General features: G+C 42.9%; 1 protein-coding gene across 3 annotated transcripts in view; it reads right to left on the bottom strand.

Moving 5' to 3' along the window:
* Window positions 1-18,001, bottom strand: part of SMARCA2 (SWI/SNF related BAF chromatin remodeling complex subunit ATPase 2) — a 182,897-nt gene that overhangs the window by 46,396 nt on the left and 118,500 nt on the right. For all 3 annotated transcript variants that reach the window (XM_084628534.1, XM_084628533.1, XM_084628535.1), the window contains exon 28: window positions 5,703-5,921. In XM_084628534.1, the coding sequence (XP_084484660.1) occupies window positions 5,703-5,921 (219 nt within the window). The remainder of the gene's footprint in view (window positions 1-5,702; window positions 5,922-18,001) is intronic.

The following is an 18,001-nucleotide window of genomic DNA, read 5'->3' as shown; positions in this document are numbered from 1 at the left end:
TTAAACAGTGTTTATACATGTTTGCCAGTTGTGTCTCTTTTATTGTTATATACTAGGACAAAAAAAATCTTGTTTATATTTAAATTACCCAGTAAGGCCTTGATCCTGCAAAGTCTCAAGAATGTGCATACTTTTACAAATGTCTGTATTTTTCAGGTTTCACTGAAGTCCATAGGGTTCTGCTTGTGCGTAGAGTCCCACCCACGTTTCCCGGTCAGGAGCCCATGTGTTCTGCTTGGAAAACAAAGGTATAAAGGGTGTCTACTGCCTATTTTGGTCTGCTTTCAAGACTCATCCCATTAAAAAAAGAAAGCCATAGAAGTTGGTACTAATGGTGAAGTAAAATATTGAACGTTTCTCTTTTTGCTACAGACTGAGGCCTTGTATTCACTGCTGAAAGAGTGAAGTTTTTTACCTCCAAGTAACTAATATGCATGAGCTACTCTGAGATAAAAACACAGAAGACCAGGCACTTCAGTTTTCCATGAGATAAACTCAGAAAGGCCAAGCCTGGAGGCTTCTAGTGCTGTTTATCTTGGGGTAGCGCATGCGTGGCAGTTACCTCGAGTAGAAAAACAAAAACAACACAAAAAACTACATCTCTTTTGGCAAGGCCTGAATGAGTATTTGTGGCCAAAACACATGACAAGCTGCTTGGAAGGTTATATGTAATCTTTGTTAAAAATTCAAATCCAGCCCAGGAAACCCATTACTATTCAATCACTGATCAGAACCCTAAGAATCGGTAGTGACAGTTCTGATCCTATTACATTATAAAACCCACCACCATAATTATCAGTACTGTTTGCAATCTCAGAGAAGCAAAAGATCCAATGATACAGAGAAAGAGGAAGCCCTCCTGTATTGATCAAGGTCCATTTGCAGACAGAGTGAGGCAGCTTGCACTGCCATTGCTTGTGCTGTCATTATTCTGCAGACATATCTTAATTTCCAATGCCATAAACCCAGCACTTTTCACAAGCACAAAGATGAACTAATTAAAATATTTTTAGAAGAGTTTTGCACATATATTCTGCAAATCTAGTTTTCAAGTGTTTGTTTTTTCTGACTCAGATCCCAAATACTATTCCATCTTTGTAATTTTTAAGGTTTTAACGCAGATTTTCTCTTTATGCAAGTCTGGGAAAGGTTTAACAATAATTACCACTGTTTCAGTAACTGTTTTGAATTTCAGTGTAAGCAATACCATCTCAGTAACTTAACCTAAGGCTTAGATAACTGAGGGTTTCAAAATTTTGCCTGAGAAGAACTGACAGTGAAAATCTTGTCACTGAAACATAGAACTTGTAGTTTCAGTTCACGTTGGCTGGCTTTTGGAAATTCATCTTAAAAACCTTGTTCTAAACAGTATGCAGCTCATTTTGGCTAAGGGTCCTCAACGTTGCTGCTCACAATGCTGTTGTTAAAAATACCAGCGGATGTTTGTTATTGCGCATTCCTTACCCGAGCACCTCCCTGTGGCGTTGTGCAGTGTAGCAGCCACTCAGCATCAGTTTCCCAGTTGCTCTTCCACTGCTCTGCCCAATTTCCAGTGCCCTCTGGCTTTGCACAGATTTAGCCCTCCAACTAGGCCTCTTACAGTTCTACCCTTTCTGGGGCACTCAAAGTCAGAAACAAGTATACAATAACACAAATTTAAACACTCCCCTTGCTCTGGAAGATCTGCTGGGCACTAGTTTTTAAGTTCCTAGACCTAGCCAGCCTTCTCTCCCAGTAAACCTTCCACATCTGCTCTCCACCTGCTCCCCTCCAGCTGGAGGGTCGCCTATTTTTAAGCCCTTCCCTGGAAGCCTGCTTCCTAATCCAGGGTGTCTTAATTTTGATTAATTGGGCCTTCAGTAGCCCATTAACCCCTTCCTGCCTTGCATGGAGGCTTGTGTGCCCCATTACACATTTATGTCACATTATTAGCCTAATGTTTCCTAGAGGAGAATGTATTCAAGGCACCAGTCGAAACTGTAGTCATATTTGTTCAGATATTCTTTAAAAATCTTTGGAGAAACAGACCAAAAAGAAAATGGAAACAAAATCCCATTAACAAACCATAAAATGTTTTACTGCTTTTTGTTTCTCCTGAATGGTCACTCAGAACTTCTCTTTCAAGACTTCCCTCCACAAAACCAATTCCTGGGACTCTTGATCTGTTTCCTGAGAGCACAACTTAAATACAAAGCAGTATTTCAAGGCTTGTTTGTTAAGTCCCAACATTTTTACTTTTGGTACTGCTTCAAAATACTTACTATAGAAGGTATCCAGCAGACAGTTTATTTGCTTAAAAGCCACTACTGGGTGGATAAACTTCTCTGGCTCTCATTCATGCTTCAAACTCACTATTTTCTAATGAAGGAAAGCTCGCTTCATCTGAAGTGTATCATTAGTTTTAATTTCATTGTAACTTAGAAGTAACAGCCAGGACACCTAATTTTCTTTGATTTTCTTGAATTTCTTTCAACTGCAGCTAGACTTCAGTACAAGTAATATAAACAACTATTCAGGCTTTATGAAAACTTGCAAGCCATGGGCTAGCTTAATTTCCTTCCTCAATCTGCTATCGGTAGAACCGTAATGGGAGAAGACCTGAAGTACTCTCCACCAGATCATTCAACATATCATTCAATATTCCCTTCTGCCAGTGGGAAGTAACTCACACCCAATTTCTGCTGCTCTGACAGATTGTAGTCCCACAGGCAAAAGGCTCAGATTCCTACATAGCAAGGCAGGTTTGGTGCTTATGATTTAGTGACCTTTATCATGGAGTAACTGGTATCCATGGATTCAGGACGCTGGGTCAGAGGGATACATTTTTGAAACACAATTTTTTTGTAAAAAGGTTAAATTCAATCGGATATGCAATAAAGTACTTCACAGCACTCCATTTAGTTTGGAATGCATTTTTCTTCCAGTGCCCTGGGCAAATAATCACTTATGTGACTATTAAGTAGATATTCAGCAATTCACTGAACTTTGTGATACAAAAGAAAGTTATGCTCTAGAACTAGAAAGGAGAGAGGAACAAGGAAGAATGGAAATCAGAAAAAGATTCATGCATAGAGTGTGAGAGGATTCTGCATATAACAGCTTTTACCCAATTTTACAGATATCTATCTTTTATCTCCTATATCACAACCACCAACAAAGCTTGGGTAAAACATTAGGATTAGATAAATATTCAGATTAGATAAATATAAGAGCCATTAGAAGAAAGGCTAAATTGGAATGAATAATGAATATAAGGAAGATAACCCACTGAGCAAAACTGTATTACCTAATCAAAACCACTATAAATCAAATTAAGAGCCCTGGCTACAAAATGGCTGCTGGCCGCTGGCTATAAAATTATACCTTAAAAATACCTTATTCTGACTAAATGTAAAAGTAACCTATACAAAGATCCCACATAAAAATAAGCCCTTGCACAGCCTGATTTAAAGCAAGGGTGATCTTGGGGAGCCACACTCATTGGTGAGGCAGATAAACTGGAGGGAACTATGGGGTATTCTTCAGCTGCCAGTGATTGACATGTCTAGTTCTGCCCCCATACTGCAAGCAGACTGAAGTATTTATTGTAACAGATCTGTGAGAGGGAAGAATGCCATGAATTAAAGACAAAATGTTTTTCTTAATTTAGAATTTACTGGATCGTGAGCATTTTTGGAAAGCCTTAGTGCTACTTTAAAGCAACTTACTGTCCACATGTTCTCATTAGCAAGAAACGGTTGATCCAAAATTTTTGTCCAGTGTGCATGTGATCATGTTACAATGGCAATGCCTTGGGGGTGAAGCTAATTATAAACTCTGGTAGTTGTATATATTTAAAGATTGTCATCTCATCATCTATAATCCCCTAGGTACTCCAATGCACAGATGTAGGAAAACTTTATTGCTCAAGTAAGAGGCAAAACTGAGTGGAGAACACAACGCACCCCTCTCCCTGCCATCCCCCACATGACAAATAGTAACTAGTCAAATCAAAACTTGTAGTAATGAAACACTTGAGAAATAAAATGTGTCAAATGTCAGGTGATTCAGTTTCCCAATATCCACCTGATGGCAAAGTCTTCTTACCGTGCAGCAGGTGCACAGGTGTTTTGCTATGCCATAAGTCTGTCAGAATAGTCATGAAATCATTACCAGAGTCTACATGTCAGCCTTGCCTTCTAATACTTGCAGTAACTCACTTCCCCAGGTGTGCCCTGTTGTAACCTAACTTTTCAGGTTGCAACATGCACTCCTGAGATGAAATGAAATCTGGGTGAATCTAGGGGAATCTAAAGGGAGGCTAAGATGACATTATGTTCATCTTCCTCTAATCCTCTCAATGTGCAATTGCCATTAGATTTCCTTAACTGCCTAGATTTACACTCATTTAGCAACATCTCCTGTAACTTGCATCCTCTTTGCACACCACTTCTGAATTTGGCTCTGCTCTTTAGCCTCATGTCTCACAATGAAGTCTAGGGGCTTGTCTACATGAACAAATGGTTTACTGCAAAGTTGGATGTGAATCTACCCCATGCTAACCTGCCATGGACTGACTGTCCGTATGGACCCTGCTAACACACATTAATAGTTTGTGGAAGTGCTTTGATCTAGTCCTCTCAAGTGCATCAGCAGGGGCCACATGGACAGTAAGTCTACAGCAGGCTAGCTGTGGGGTAGATTCACACCCTAGATTGCTGTGAACTAAGTGTTCATGGAGACAAGCTCTAGCTAAATCCAACATGCTAGGATGGAGGCCATGTAGGTCAGCTGGGTCTGTCCACGTACCTACCTAGTGATTGTACACCACAATCTCTCTTTCCTCTACACACTCACGCTAATTGGTTAGCTTCTGAATATATGTTCATGCTGGCAGTGTCCACTGCTGCTCTTGTCCATCATAGGCGTGCAATTTTGATACTTTAATAGATCACCACCTACTTACTCAAGTACAGTAGGTATGTATATGCAGATTGCTGAGTAAAATATACATTTTAGCAATCCTTTCTGGAAATTCTAGTTGAGAAAAGAATGCTAAAAGTCTCTTACATAGTTTTGGAAACACTTTCTGAAGATTAAACATCAACTTCCTACCACCCTCAGACAAATAATAACCTACTGAAAGGCTATATGCACTGAAGATTATTAGTGTGTGCACAGGATGATAGGGAAATCTCAAAAGAATCAGAAGTTTGGTGTGAATAACCAGCTAAGTTTGGCTTCTTGAGTCAAGGCTCTCTTGCCTGGACATCTTTCCATGAACAGTCTCTTTTGGAAGTTTTCTGATCTCACTGGAACCAGGAAATGCACAGACACATGGAAATGAAAGCGTGAGAGAGAAGACTTTTCCAAAGTTTTCTGGATTTCTAATTAAGCTCAGTGTGTTTTTGTGTCTTGTTTTATCCCACAGTAATCAGTGGTTTGATAGACAACATGAAAAAGCATCTGCATCACTGAAAAATTACAACAGTATGTGAGTAAAAAATAGCTAGATCTATGGCAATAGAATATTTGCAACACAGAGAGGAATAATGATTCCAGGTCTAGCAAAAGTGCCTGGCTCCAGCAACTTAACTTATATTTTTAATTCTACATTCCTCTAACTCCAACTTTGTAATCATCACTGACAAACCCCCACCTCCCCCAAAAAACCCAAACTCCCACAAATACCAGCTGTCAGAAAGGAAAAACGTGGCACATACCCTGAGCCACTGTTTCTCTGTGAGAGCATCGCTGTAGTCCACATCTCTGCGCTGACGGGACCCCCTCCCAAATATTTTTTCTTCCTCTTCCTCACAGGTGAGCCTTTCCACTTCAGCATCGTCTTTAATAATCCAGGATGGCAGATCATCCTCCTCCATCAAGCGAGGCTTGCGCTTGGGGTTTCGGGCATCCTCTCTGCGACGATCCATGTCCATACGCTGCAAGGGCAGTCAGTACAGTTGTTAAGACCAGTGTGGGAAAGCTGGGTATTTAATACTGTATTAAGTTTTACATAATGTTCTTTTTAAATCAGTCTGACTACATTTCGTCCCCAGTTCTCCATATTTCTATGGAGTATTTAAAACGAGGAATAGCCCATACATGATAATTAGTCATGAATCTTTAATTCAGGTTTGTTATTACACAGTGGCTTCTATTTCTGAGGTACTGAGAACCTACAGTTCCCACTGAAGTAAATGGGAGGAGCAGATACTTTACACCCCTGAAAATCAGGTCATAACGGTAGTGGGATAGTTACAGTTTAAAATGCTGTCTCTACTTTTGCACATATTTTTTAGTCTATTATCGCTGATATAAGTGATTTACAAAAACTAAAATTATTTGATAACAACTCTTTGAGGTTTTATTCCCATTTTACTGAAGGGGAACCTATGCCCAAAGCCGCAGAGGGAATTCTCTAAGATGGAATAAAGAAGTTCCTAAACCTCAATCCTATTCAGAGGACACCTTGTCTCTTTGTTATCAAAGCCTGAATGCTATCCACTTGGAATGTTGATAGCTGTTTACTGGAACACCACATACACATTTTAACCCCCACCCCCACAGATTATGCTACTTAAAAAGCTAAGAATCCTAGAAGTATCAGATTGTGTTACAGCACTAATGTTTTTATGACTCAAAGAGATGTCTGGATTATTTTCATACTTGACAAGTGATTATTCCATAAAATGGAGTACACTGCTGAGATTTTTCAAAGCTGCTTATGGGATTTGGATTCCCAATTCCCATTAACTAAGTAGATGACCATTAGGTGGTTGCAAAATTTGTGGACTTCATATTTTGAAAAAAACAATAAGAAAAGTTAAAAACGCCAAGATACTGTAACACTGAAAGCTGCTACAGCTGTGGTCACTGACTTGTTACAAACCTTTTTACTCACAAACAATCCATTCTTAATTCTGTTGTGGCTACACACTGTACTATATCTAGTGCAAATTGAAGAGCATCATCCTTTCACAGCTCTAGGATAACCAAAGCACAAGTGATCAAGTTGCTGTCTTGAACCTCCTTACATTGCATGCATTTTAAATATAATTCTATATTACACCGACTTTTCTATTCCCCTTTTAAAATATGACAATTTCTGTATTAACTAACTGGCAACCTAGCATGGGTTTGAACTGTTGGCAGGTCTGGCAAAGAATGTACAGGTATAATCGGAGAAAAGGCCTCAACAGGCCTGTTTTGATTACTTAGTAGCAAGGATTAGTAAAGTACACCATTTCCATAAGTTGCATAGATCAGCATCCTTTAAATAATTAACTTTTTACCCTTGTAGAAGTGTTTGATTTGCTATTTGCAAGACATGGATTGAAAGGCTAAGTCAAAATGCATATTAATAATGCTTCTTTCCTGAGGGAAAATGAGAGAGGAAAAAAGTTAAGCCACTCTCCTTGAGCCTGACTACAAAAGATTACAAGTTTGGATTCTGTTTCCCCAAAAGTTACTCATAAAAAGCCTTGTATTACTGGGATACCTGTGATCAAATCTTCCTATATGTCAGTGACAGACAGATAAAACAATGAATGATTTTACCTTGTTTCACTGTAACTCTGGTACTATACAGAGGTTATACACATGCACCCACAGCAACGTCGATTATGCCTGAAACTAATCTAGTGACTTAAGGCCCCTATGCTGCAAACACGTCCATGTAAGTAAAGTTGAGCATGTACTTGTTTGCCTGATCAGGGTCTAAAACTATCAGCTTCAAAAATATCCTGTATTGCTGACATATGAAACAGGCAGCCTATACCTTCTCTATTATAACTGTGTTGGTCCTAAAAAGGAGCAACAAGGGGGATGGCTCTCATCTGGAGCTTACAACTACTTATCTTTAGCATAAGGATAATAATATACTGCCGTTTTGGTTTTGAGGAGGAGAATTAATTAAAATAGCACAAATAAAGTATCAACTCAAACTTTTTGGGTGCTAGGATCCTATTTCAAAGGATGATTTTAGATTAGGAGTCCTTACTTTAGTTAAAAAATAGTACTAGACACGGCTTTATTTATATTATACTTTAACTAGAAACAAGTTTATATTTTCCCTTATTTTGTTTATCAAGTAAGGCAGGAAAAGTTAAAGATTTGTTGCAACACATTAATAAACATTTTAATGACATAGCTAATTTTCATTGTTGTGGTGCAACCAGAAAATAAGGTTGCTAACACTTGCAGCAAGTCACAAGAAAAGTCAATAATAGCTGAGGGTTAGGGGTTGCCCACAATATTCACAATTGTTAACTATCACTACGCATCCAGTGATATCATTTGATAGGGCCAGAGTTATTCCAATTTAGGTAGAAAACGTCCATTCCCTCTGTGTTGTTTCTCCTCCCTAAATTCAGGGCAGGTTTGGATCTGATTTAGGAGCAGTTGTAGTGAGTGGGTGGGTGGGAGGGAATGAAAGAGTTATTTTGAAAGTTAAATAACTGGAAAGAACTGTAGGGAATGCAGAGATCCAGTCATTTAGTTTCACAGACACCTGTCTTAAAGGCTGGTCAGACCTTCAATGAGTACTGCATGTGTGTATCCATTTATTTATTGAAATGGTACACACGCAAAAGCAACAAGACTTTGGGATTATTATTATTATTTTAAATAAAAAGATTTCCGGCTGACACCTTGCTGGCCATAAACTCCAGTTTAAGAACCACTGCCCTAGGCAATTTCTTTAATATCTAATGCCATGTCTGAAAAGAAATCTGACAAAATGCTGGGATTTCTTTTTATTTGTCCATACGTACAAGTCCTTTAAATACCTTTGTATGACAGAATTACAAGTAAGCACCCAAAAGCAAGAAAGAATTTCAATTTATTACTACCTTTCAACAAGAAGCAAGCATTTGCCTCGAAACCTGCCTATAAATCTTTATGCTGAACACTGAAGGAGGATTAAATGCAATACTTCTTGGCCTAGAAATGGGAAGTGCTTCCTGCTGCTGACTAGGAGATCCAGGTGGAGTGGAGAGGCTTATACTAAATCTGAAAGACCCAACAGGTGAGTCTGTTTGGAATTCATGTCCTGAGCCTCTGGGCAGGCAGTGTCACCTGTATGCGGAATAAGGAGTTGAAAAGATTCTAAAAGGATGGAATTGTGGGATAAAAAGAGGGAGAGGCACTCCATTGATTATCACAGCACACAGAAATGTTTGTAAGACTTGCTACAGTGATAGTATACTACGGAGAAGTATTTATGAATAAGGTACGGTAAGCTAAGAATATCTCAGACACAAGTATCTTGTTTTCTGGTGCTAATGACTTGGCTGTAAATGCCACGTTTAAGAGACTATGATCTTACTTAATACCAGTACAAAGAGTATTTTCAACATAAAGGCCTGATACTGGGATGCAATGTGGCTGGCACAGATGTGCTGTAGCGTAACTGATTATGAGAGAATCACACCAATGCAGGGGGCTCATTTGGTTTGCTAAGTAGCTTCTACATCCCTGTGCTCCACTGCCAGCACAGGAGGCATGGCCAGGAAAGTAATGTGGCTGCAGCTTCTTTACATCTCACTGATCACTAGCTGTCATATCAGCCCCTTCAGGTTTCTCTAAGTTATGCTGGAGGGCTGGCCTGGCACACAATTGGCGCTAATCAGGGAAGCCAAAGCCACTTTTGCACATCCTTTCCTGGGTGGTTTTGCATGCTCTCCAGCTGCATATGAGGATCTAGACCAAGGAACAGTTATAATCTGAAAATCGAGTGTACAAATGATGCCTTCTTGCTAAATCAATCAGCTCCCATCTCTATTCAGTCTGCTCACATTCATGACTAAAATACATTACTGCCTTTCACTCCTCTTAGCTCAGCTAAGACAGACAATTAAATTCTATTCCTTCTTATGTATCAATATAATAGTTTGTTAAATTCTACTTACACCTGTGCAACCCCACTGAAGGGAACGGGATTGTACAGGTATCAGTGAAAGCAGAATCTTTATTACTGGTGACGATGCATGAGAAGGAAACCTTCTTCTTCCCAACTTGACTGAGATCTCAAGGCTGACTGTACAGGGCTGGCAGACAGAAAACAAACAACTTTTTCCTTGTTAACAGAGTACACCTGATATTAAAATTACTGAGAAACATGGAACCCTCATCCCCAATGCTAATATGACCATAACTTTTCAGACTAAAACTGCATTTCAATGTGTCTACCTATAATAGGTTACTTTATTAACAATTAAAGCATTTCCTATCCACTAATGCTTGCCTTAACACCTTGGGTTTTGAAGGATGTGTTAACTTCATTTCCAGACTTTTAACGCTTAGTGTCAGCTCCTTACTTTCCTTCACAGCGGATAAAAATTGATGAATTTTTGAAAAAGAGAATCTGATTTTTATTACTGAAATCACTTTTTTGGTTTTGTTATTTACATTATAATAAAATTAATACGTTTTTTTCTTTTTAAAAATGAACTTTAACTGAAATCTGAATTTAATACAAAATATGGTGGTCTAAACTTATTATAACCTCTTAAAATATTAAAATAATAAAAAATGCTGAATTCATAAGCCTCTATAAAAAACTTTGAATAGAAGGCTCCTTTTCTACATAAAGAAAGAATATGGGGAAAACATTCAACTTTTGAGGTCAAGCTTTTATGGCACAGTAGGTCCTATACTATATTATGGTCTTGTTTTGTTTAATAAAAATAAATTTTATATACAAGCAACATCAATAGCATTCCTCAGTGGACACTTGTGAGTCCACTAAGGTGACTCACAAGAAGTACCCACCCCAGGAGGTGGGACTCGGCACCCACCCTGGAAGATGCAGTAATGGCATAATAGTTCATAAATGTATGGATGGATTACTACACAGTACCTCTGCAAGTGTCCAATATTGAGAAGTCACTGAGGAATGCTATCAATGTTGCTTGCAGTCTCGTAGAATGAGCTAGCACCCTATGAGGGGTTATATCTGCCCTGCACTGGAAGGGGTTAACCTCATACTGTGGGCTGAGGAAGCCATGCCCCCTCACCCTTGCATGCTCCAATTGGAACCACAGTATAAAAGGGAGCAGCCCAGCTCAGTCTGGGCTGACTGCTGAGGAGAGAGGCTGCCTGTTGCAAGCTCCTATTTGGGAGCTGCTGAAGCCCCAGACTGCAGAGGTCAGGTGAGCTGAGACCCAGGCAAATACCAGGCTACCTACAGAAGCCGTAAGGACAAGGAGTCCTCAGGAGCTTAGCCTGCCAACTGCCCTGGAGGAACAGAGGGCCTACAGATTATGGAGCAGGTAGGAAGTAGCTCTTGGGGACTAGACATTGATCTGGTTATGGAACTGGGAACAGGGTCAGCATGTTTCGGACAGATCCCCACTGACCCAGTGGTGGAAACTCTCATTACTGATAGGGCCCTGGGCTGGGACCCGGTGGAGTTGGGAGGGGCTGGGTCTCCCTACCCCAGCTGCCAACTCACCCCAGGTGATGGCCCACCCTCTTCTTGGCTGCTAGGCTCTGCTGCCCTGTGCGGAAGGGCGGTCCTACCGGCTCTGGCCACTAGGGCCATACTGCCCGTAATCCAAGGACCATCACCCTGACAGAGTATATCCCTTTGTGACAGACCCACTGAGGAGGTGTAGCTGAAGCTATTTCACATGCAGTCTTCATACAGGATGTTATCTCTGAAGAGACTGCTTGACCCTTTGTGTGATTTGCATATGACACAAGCAGATGAGGTGAAGCAAGAAATGGAGAACTGTGCGAAAGAATTTGCAACTCGTACAGTCCTTTTGTGGATGTTATTGCTAACAGGAACAGTTTTCTGACACAAAAGGGAAAGGAACAAGATGCCAAGGGCTGATGCGGAGGTCCCATCAAAGCCGCTAGGACTGAGTTATGGTCCTATAGAGGAATCAGCTGTCAGATTGGAGGATGGAGACAAAGAAGCCCTTCTAAGAATCTTGCTAGCGTGGCCCTGGAGAAGACCAATCTTCCATGAATGGGGGATGAAATGCCGATATCACTGCCAAATTCACTGTCAATGAGCTAAGTACAAGTCCTGATGACTGAAGGTGCACCAGATACTCCAAGATGTCCTGCACTGAGGCCAGCATCGGCTGAATTCCACAGGTCAGTGACCACACTGAAAACCACTTCCATTTCGCTTACTGAGCCATTCTGGTAAAGGCCTTTCTACTGTTGAGTAGGATCTGTTGAACAGCCACCGAACACCCTCTTCCTCCTCATTTAGCCATGAACAGCTTCGCCATAAGATGTAAGGTGTCACCATGATTCTCTGTGAGATGGTCAGGATGGAGAAGGCAGCGTATGGGAAGCTGAATTCACAGTGTGAGAAAGTCAGAGAACCAGCATGGGACTTGGACATGCTGGGGCAATGAGAATTAACTTGGCCCAATCTGCTTTCAGCTTGAGGATGACCTGTGGGATGATCAGGATCGGGGGGGGAAAGCATACACAAGAGCTGAATGCCAGCTGAAAAGGAAAGCATCACACTGAGGCCCTGTCATGAGCAGAACAAATGACCTTTCCTGTTGCCCCTTGTAGCAAACTGACCGTTGGCATGCCCCAAGCTGTGAAAATGACCTGGAGAATTATTGTCTTCAGAGACCACTTGTGACTCAGGGAAAAATTCCTGCCAAGGTGGTCTGCAAGATGATTCTGGACCCTAGGCAAGTGGTCTGCTATAGGAGTGATACTCTCCTTGATGCAGGACTGACACAAACTGATTGCGCCATGGGAGAGCATCCTGGGGCATGCTCCCCATGGCTTGTTCACAGAATACATCATGGAGGTATTGTCAGTAAGTGTATGGATCACTAATATGGTCCAGAAAAGTGTGGTATGCATTGGCCCAGTGCTCCAGCATGTTGATATGCAGTGAAGACTCCTGCTCTGACCACCCACCTCGAACTATCAGCAACCCCCAGTTTGCTACCCAACCCATAAGGGAAGCATCAGTGACAACAGACCTGTTAGGTAAGTGCCGGACGAAGGGAACACCCTGGCAAAACATGCTCTGGACACATCCACCACTGCAGGGAGTCCAGGACCAGTTGAGGAAGACAGACCAATCTGTCCAGGGGGTGAAGAGTCATACAGTAAACTGTCCTGAGCCAAATTTGGAGTAGGCAAAGATGCAGCCGTGCAAACTGGACCATCTGTGTGCAAGAGTACATACGGACCAAGAGCCTTAGGCATATCCGAGCTAAGGCTGAGACTGCACACTGAGGCTAAGGTGGAGAATGGCTGAAATGCTCTCTAACTTAAAGAGTCTAAGGCCCCATGAACTCAGTTTTCTGAGTCGGAACCAAAACTGACTTTCTGGTGTTTAAGATGAGACCCAGAGGGTCGAGCAAGGGCAGTGTAGCATTGACATGAGCAAGATCTTCCTTGTTGTGACTACCCCTCAGTAACCAGCCTTCCAGATACTGGAAGGTGTGGATTCCTTTCTTCCTGAGATATGCTATCACGATGATCATGTAGTTAGTAAAAACCCAAGGGGCAGAAGAGAGGACCAATGGAAGCACCATGTACTAAAAATGGCAAAACTGCCACATGATAGTAGGTATCCGGAGGTCCAGAGCAGCAAACCAGTCCTTCTTGGACAACATAGGGAGAATAGTCAATAGACTGACTACTCAGAACCTCATGTATCTGATGTTTGTTGAGGCCACAAAGGTCAAGATGGGTCTTACTCTTTCCTTGGATTTGGACACCAGAAGTGACCCTGGTGTACTGGTGGAACCTCCTCCTGTGCTCCCTAAGCCAGTAGAGAGAAACTTGCGCCCGGAACAGTATCTTATGGGAGGGGTCCCTGAAAAGGAACAGGGTGGAAGTGTGAGGGGAGTGATGGAGAGGAACTGGATAGCACAGCCTGCTGTCGGTGGTGAGTGAGCCCCAAGCATTGTGAAAGCAGGCCAGCCTGTGCCCAAATAGAGTAGATGGGGAGAAAGTAGCAGTGACTGGAATACTGCTCTGGACCAACAAGTCAAAATGGGTGCTGGGAGGGCATGTGGACTGTCCGAACCCAGGACCTGACTGTCTTGTCCTAGAGCAGTGATTCTCAAACTTCATTGCACCATGACCCCCTTCTGACAACAAAAATTACTACACAATCCCCGAAGGTGGGACCGAAGCCTGAGCCCCACCACCCTAGGTGGGGGTGACAAAGTCAAAGCTCAAGCCTCACTACCCCAAGCTGGGGTTGGGAGGACAAAGCCAAAGCCCAGGGCTTCAGCCCCGGCAAGAGGCCTGTAACCTGAGCCCTGCAGCCCAGGGCTGAAGCCCTTGGCTCGGCTTCGGCCCCAGGTGGTAGGGCTTGGGGTTCGGCCCTGGGCGCCAGCAAGTCTAACAGCAGCCCTGGCGATTGCACACGCTGGTGGTGCAGAGGCCCCATGACAGTAGTCAACAGTGGTGGCAGCGGCAGCAGCAGGAATATCGTCTGCAGCACATATTTGAGCCGCCTCTGCCGCCCCGAGATAATGCGACTACCCCAGAAAAGTAGGGTTGCGACCCACTTTGGGGTCCCAACCTACAGTTCGAGAACCCCTGTCCTAGAGGATCTATGCTCTTTCCTGGGGTAGTCGCATTATCTCGGGGAGGGAAAGGCTCCTCAAATACATGCTGCTGTCGCTGTTGACTACCATAGTGGGGCCTCTGCACCACCAGCAAGTACAGGACTCTAGGGTGGTGTCCGAGTCCTTGACGGAATGCGGAGTCTTCTCCGTCTTTCCCACAACAGTGCTGGGCCACTGAAGGGCAAATTCTCTGTGGCCTGCTGCACATGAGGAGCAATGCCTGAATTCTAAAGCCAGGAAGCTCTTCTCAAGGCCATCGCTCTGGCCAAACTATCTGCGACATCCAGCATGGACTGCAGTGAAGTCTTAGCCACCAAGCAGACTTCGGTGACAAATGCCCAAAATTCCTCTCTCGATGTTTTGGGCAGCTGGTCTGCAAATTTAGAGATAGCTGGCCAGTTCACAAAGTCATACTTGGGACAGCAATGCCTGCTGGTTAGCTATCCGCCTTTGCAAGGAAAAGGAAGTATAAATCTTCCTGCCCATCAGGTCCATTTGTTTAGAGTCTTTATCCTTGGGAATGGACTGAACACTGCCCTGCCAGGCTCTTTGTTCACCGCAGATACAACCAAGGAATCTGGGGCCGGATGGGAGTATAAACCCTCAAATCCCTGCACTGGAATGAAGTAGCAGTTTTCCATGTAACTTTCTGCAAGTGGTAACGAAGCTGGCATGCTCCAGAGGACTTTTGCAGGCTCAAGGAGCGCATCATTAACAGGGAGGGCAGACAGCTGCAGGATATCCAATAACTTGTGAGTGTTCTCTTGCAGGAACTCTGCTTGAATACCCAGGAGAGCAGCCACACATTGCTAAGGTCCTGGTACACCCTGAAATCCTCTAGTACCAAAGGGGAGGAAGAGCCAGGCACTACTGAATTGCCTGGGAACAAAGATGAAATGGTTAACTCCACGAGGGCTGGATCATGCTTCAGAACTGATGGAGCTGCAAGGAATGACTCTGGTGGCTCCACGAGGGAAAGGCTCACCAGTGCCTGGGCCAGTGCCAGATTGATGGTCACTGCCACAGACCTGGTTGATGATCTCACCTTCAAGCAAGATGAGGAGTGGGACTTCTGCAGGAAGGAGCATCCCACACATTCATGGAGGCCACTGGCATGGATAGGGCATAGGTGGCCAGTAGGTGCCAGGCCAGGGCCCCTCAGCCCGACCGCGAGACAAGCACCAATCCTGGTACCCATAGCGCTCCATGAACAGCCCCTGATGCAGGTCAGGCGATGGAGAGTGAGAGGAAGATGGTTCCAATCTGGACACCAAAGAGTCCTGGCCTTCAGGTGGAGCCTGAAGGCCTAAAGGTGGAGCCAGCCCTGAGTGTGTGAGCAACTGGTCTGACTAATTCGTAGCCCAGCATGATGAGGGAGTTGGTTCTGATGTTGGACACCGTACCAGTGGCACCGAGTATGCTACCAAGTATGCTTCTGGAGTTGGAAGCTGTGTCAACCCTAAAGTTGGCAGCGGTACCGAGCTAACTGATGGAAGCTATGTTTAGCTGTAAATGAACACATTTTCACGGTTATATTAACCAATGAGAATGTACCTTTCTTTAGAAAGTAACTGAAGTACAGGTGGAAAAGTTGATTTAAAATTGATTATTTAAATCAAGGCTTTTCACTTGGTGATTTAAATCAGTGATTTAAATAGCCTTGATTTAAATTAACCCACCTTACTATCCTTTAGAGGTTTTTTGATGCATTAATATAGAGAGCATGATTTAAGCACTAACAATGGCAAAACTGTCATGACTCCTGATCCCCTCCTTATTGGTTGTTTTGTGATGATGCTCAAGCTTAATCCGAATAGAGAGAGCTTCAGAACCTTTCTGAAGTTAGCCATGAATTCAACAATGAGGTTCAACTTGCAATCTGGCTCCTTCCTTCGGGGCTGCTGGAATTAAGAAGCTGTTTCAGACAACAAATCTACTTGTGTTGCACAGTGAAAAAATAGATATTTAAATTTCAGTCTTTATCTCTGATACAACACCACCCACGTCAATCACCATGTATCTTGTAAAGTCAACTACTCAGCTTGAACACAACAGTAGCAGCAGGAAATTGCACCGGGTGTGCAAAAATGTGTATCTGTGATGGAGATCAGGAAGGAGCCATTTAGTTTACTACCATGGTCTGTAACTATACACTTGACTAGCAGTGCTGGCAAATCAAACATTCTCCTCTTGGTTCCTGGCCTGCCAAACTCTTCACACCTGACTCCTATTGTGGCAATGTTTAAATGACAGAACTCCTGAACAGACCCATTCTCCCATATATCACTTCTTTCAAGTCTTAAATGCTTCTCAGGCAACATTCAGTAGAGCACAGCAGAGTAGGGCTGGCAGCTTAATAGCAATATGATGCTTTGCCACCTGGGGGAAATGTTGCCTCTGCCATCTGAAGTTTGGTACAAGTGACAATTCACACTTGTGTACAGACTGTGCTTTAAGACACATCCCTGAGCAAGAGGTGGTGTGCAGCTATACTACCCCTGAGATTGTCTCTCAAGCTACTACAGTCCCTCCCAGCTTTCCGGATATGTGTCTCTATCTGTTAACATCTTAGAAAATGCAGTGGCCTGCTCCCCCAGTGCGGGAGGGGCAGAGTGCAATGATTCCACCTCCACGCTTCCCCCTTTTGGGTGTGTGCTCCAGGGGCTGCATGAACATAAGGTCTGGGATTGTGACAGGCCCTTGCGTGTGAAGGTGTGGAGGCTCCCTTGAGCAATCCCTGCCTTGCGTGCTCACAAAATGGCCAATCCAATAGCTGTGCTTAGGCAGACTTCTTAAATTCTCCCAGCAGCACAGCTTCCCTACTGCTAACAATGATGGAAGTGCTAATGTAGACCAGATGCTGTACCTCTGTATTATCTAGTCCTGCTTAAAGAATTGCTAAACTTTCTCAGTGCAGACAAGGCAAACCGGACCCTTGACATCACCCCGCAGCAACCTCAACTAATGATAATTGCCAACTGTGTCCACATATCTATTCAGAGGACACCATCATAGGGCCTAATCACAGCCACACTATCAGAGGCTCATTCACCTGCACATCTACCAATGTGATATATGCCATCATGTGCCAGCAACGCTTTTCTGCCATGTACATTGGCCAAATTGGACAGTCTCTACGTAAAAGAATAAATGGACACAAATCAGATGTCAAGAATTGTAACATTCAAAAACCAGTTGGAGAACACTTCAATCTCTCTGGTCACTCGATTACAGACCTAAAAGTTGCAATTCTTCAACAAAAAAACTTCAAAAACAGACTCCAATGAGAGACTGCTGAATTGGAATTAATTTGTAAACTGGATACAATTAACTTAGGCTTGAATAAAGACTGGGAGTGGATGTGTCATTACACAAAGTAAAACTATATCCCCATGTTTATTTCCCCCCTTACTGTTCCTCACACGTTCTTGTCAACTGCTGGAAAT

The sequence above is a fragment of the Lepidochelys olivacea genome, assembly GCF_965140295.1.
Source record: "Lepidochelys olivacea isolate rLepOli2 genome assembly, chromosome: 5".
Classification (NCBI taxonomy): Eukaryota; Metazoa; Chordata; order Testudines; family Cheloniidae; genus Lepidochelys; species Lepidochelys olivacea.
The sequence above is the reverse complement of the archived record's forward strand: the minus strand, read 5'-3'. Positions and strand labels throughout refer to the sequence as shown.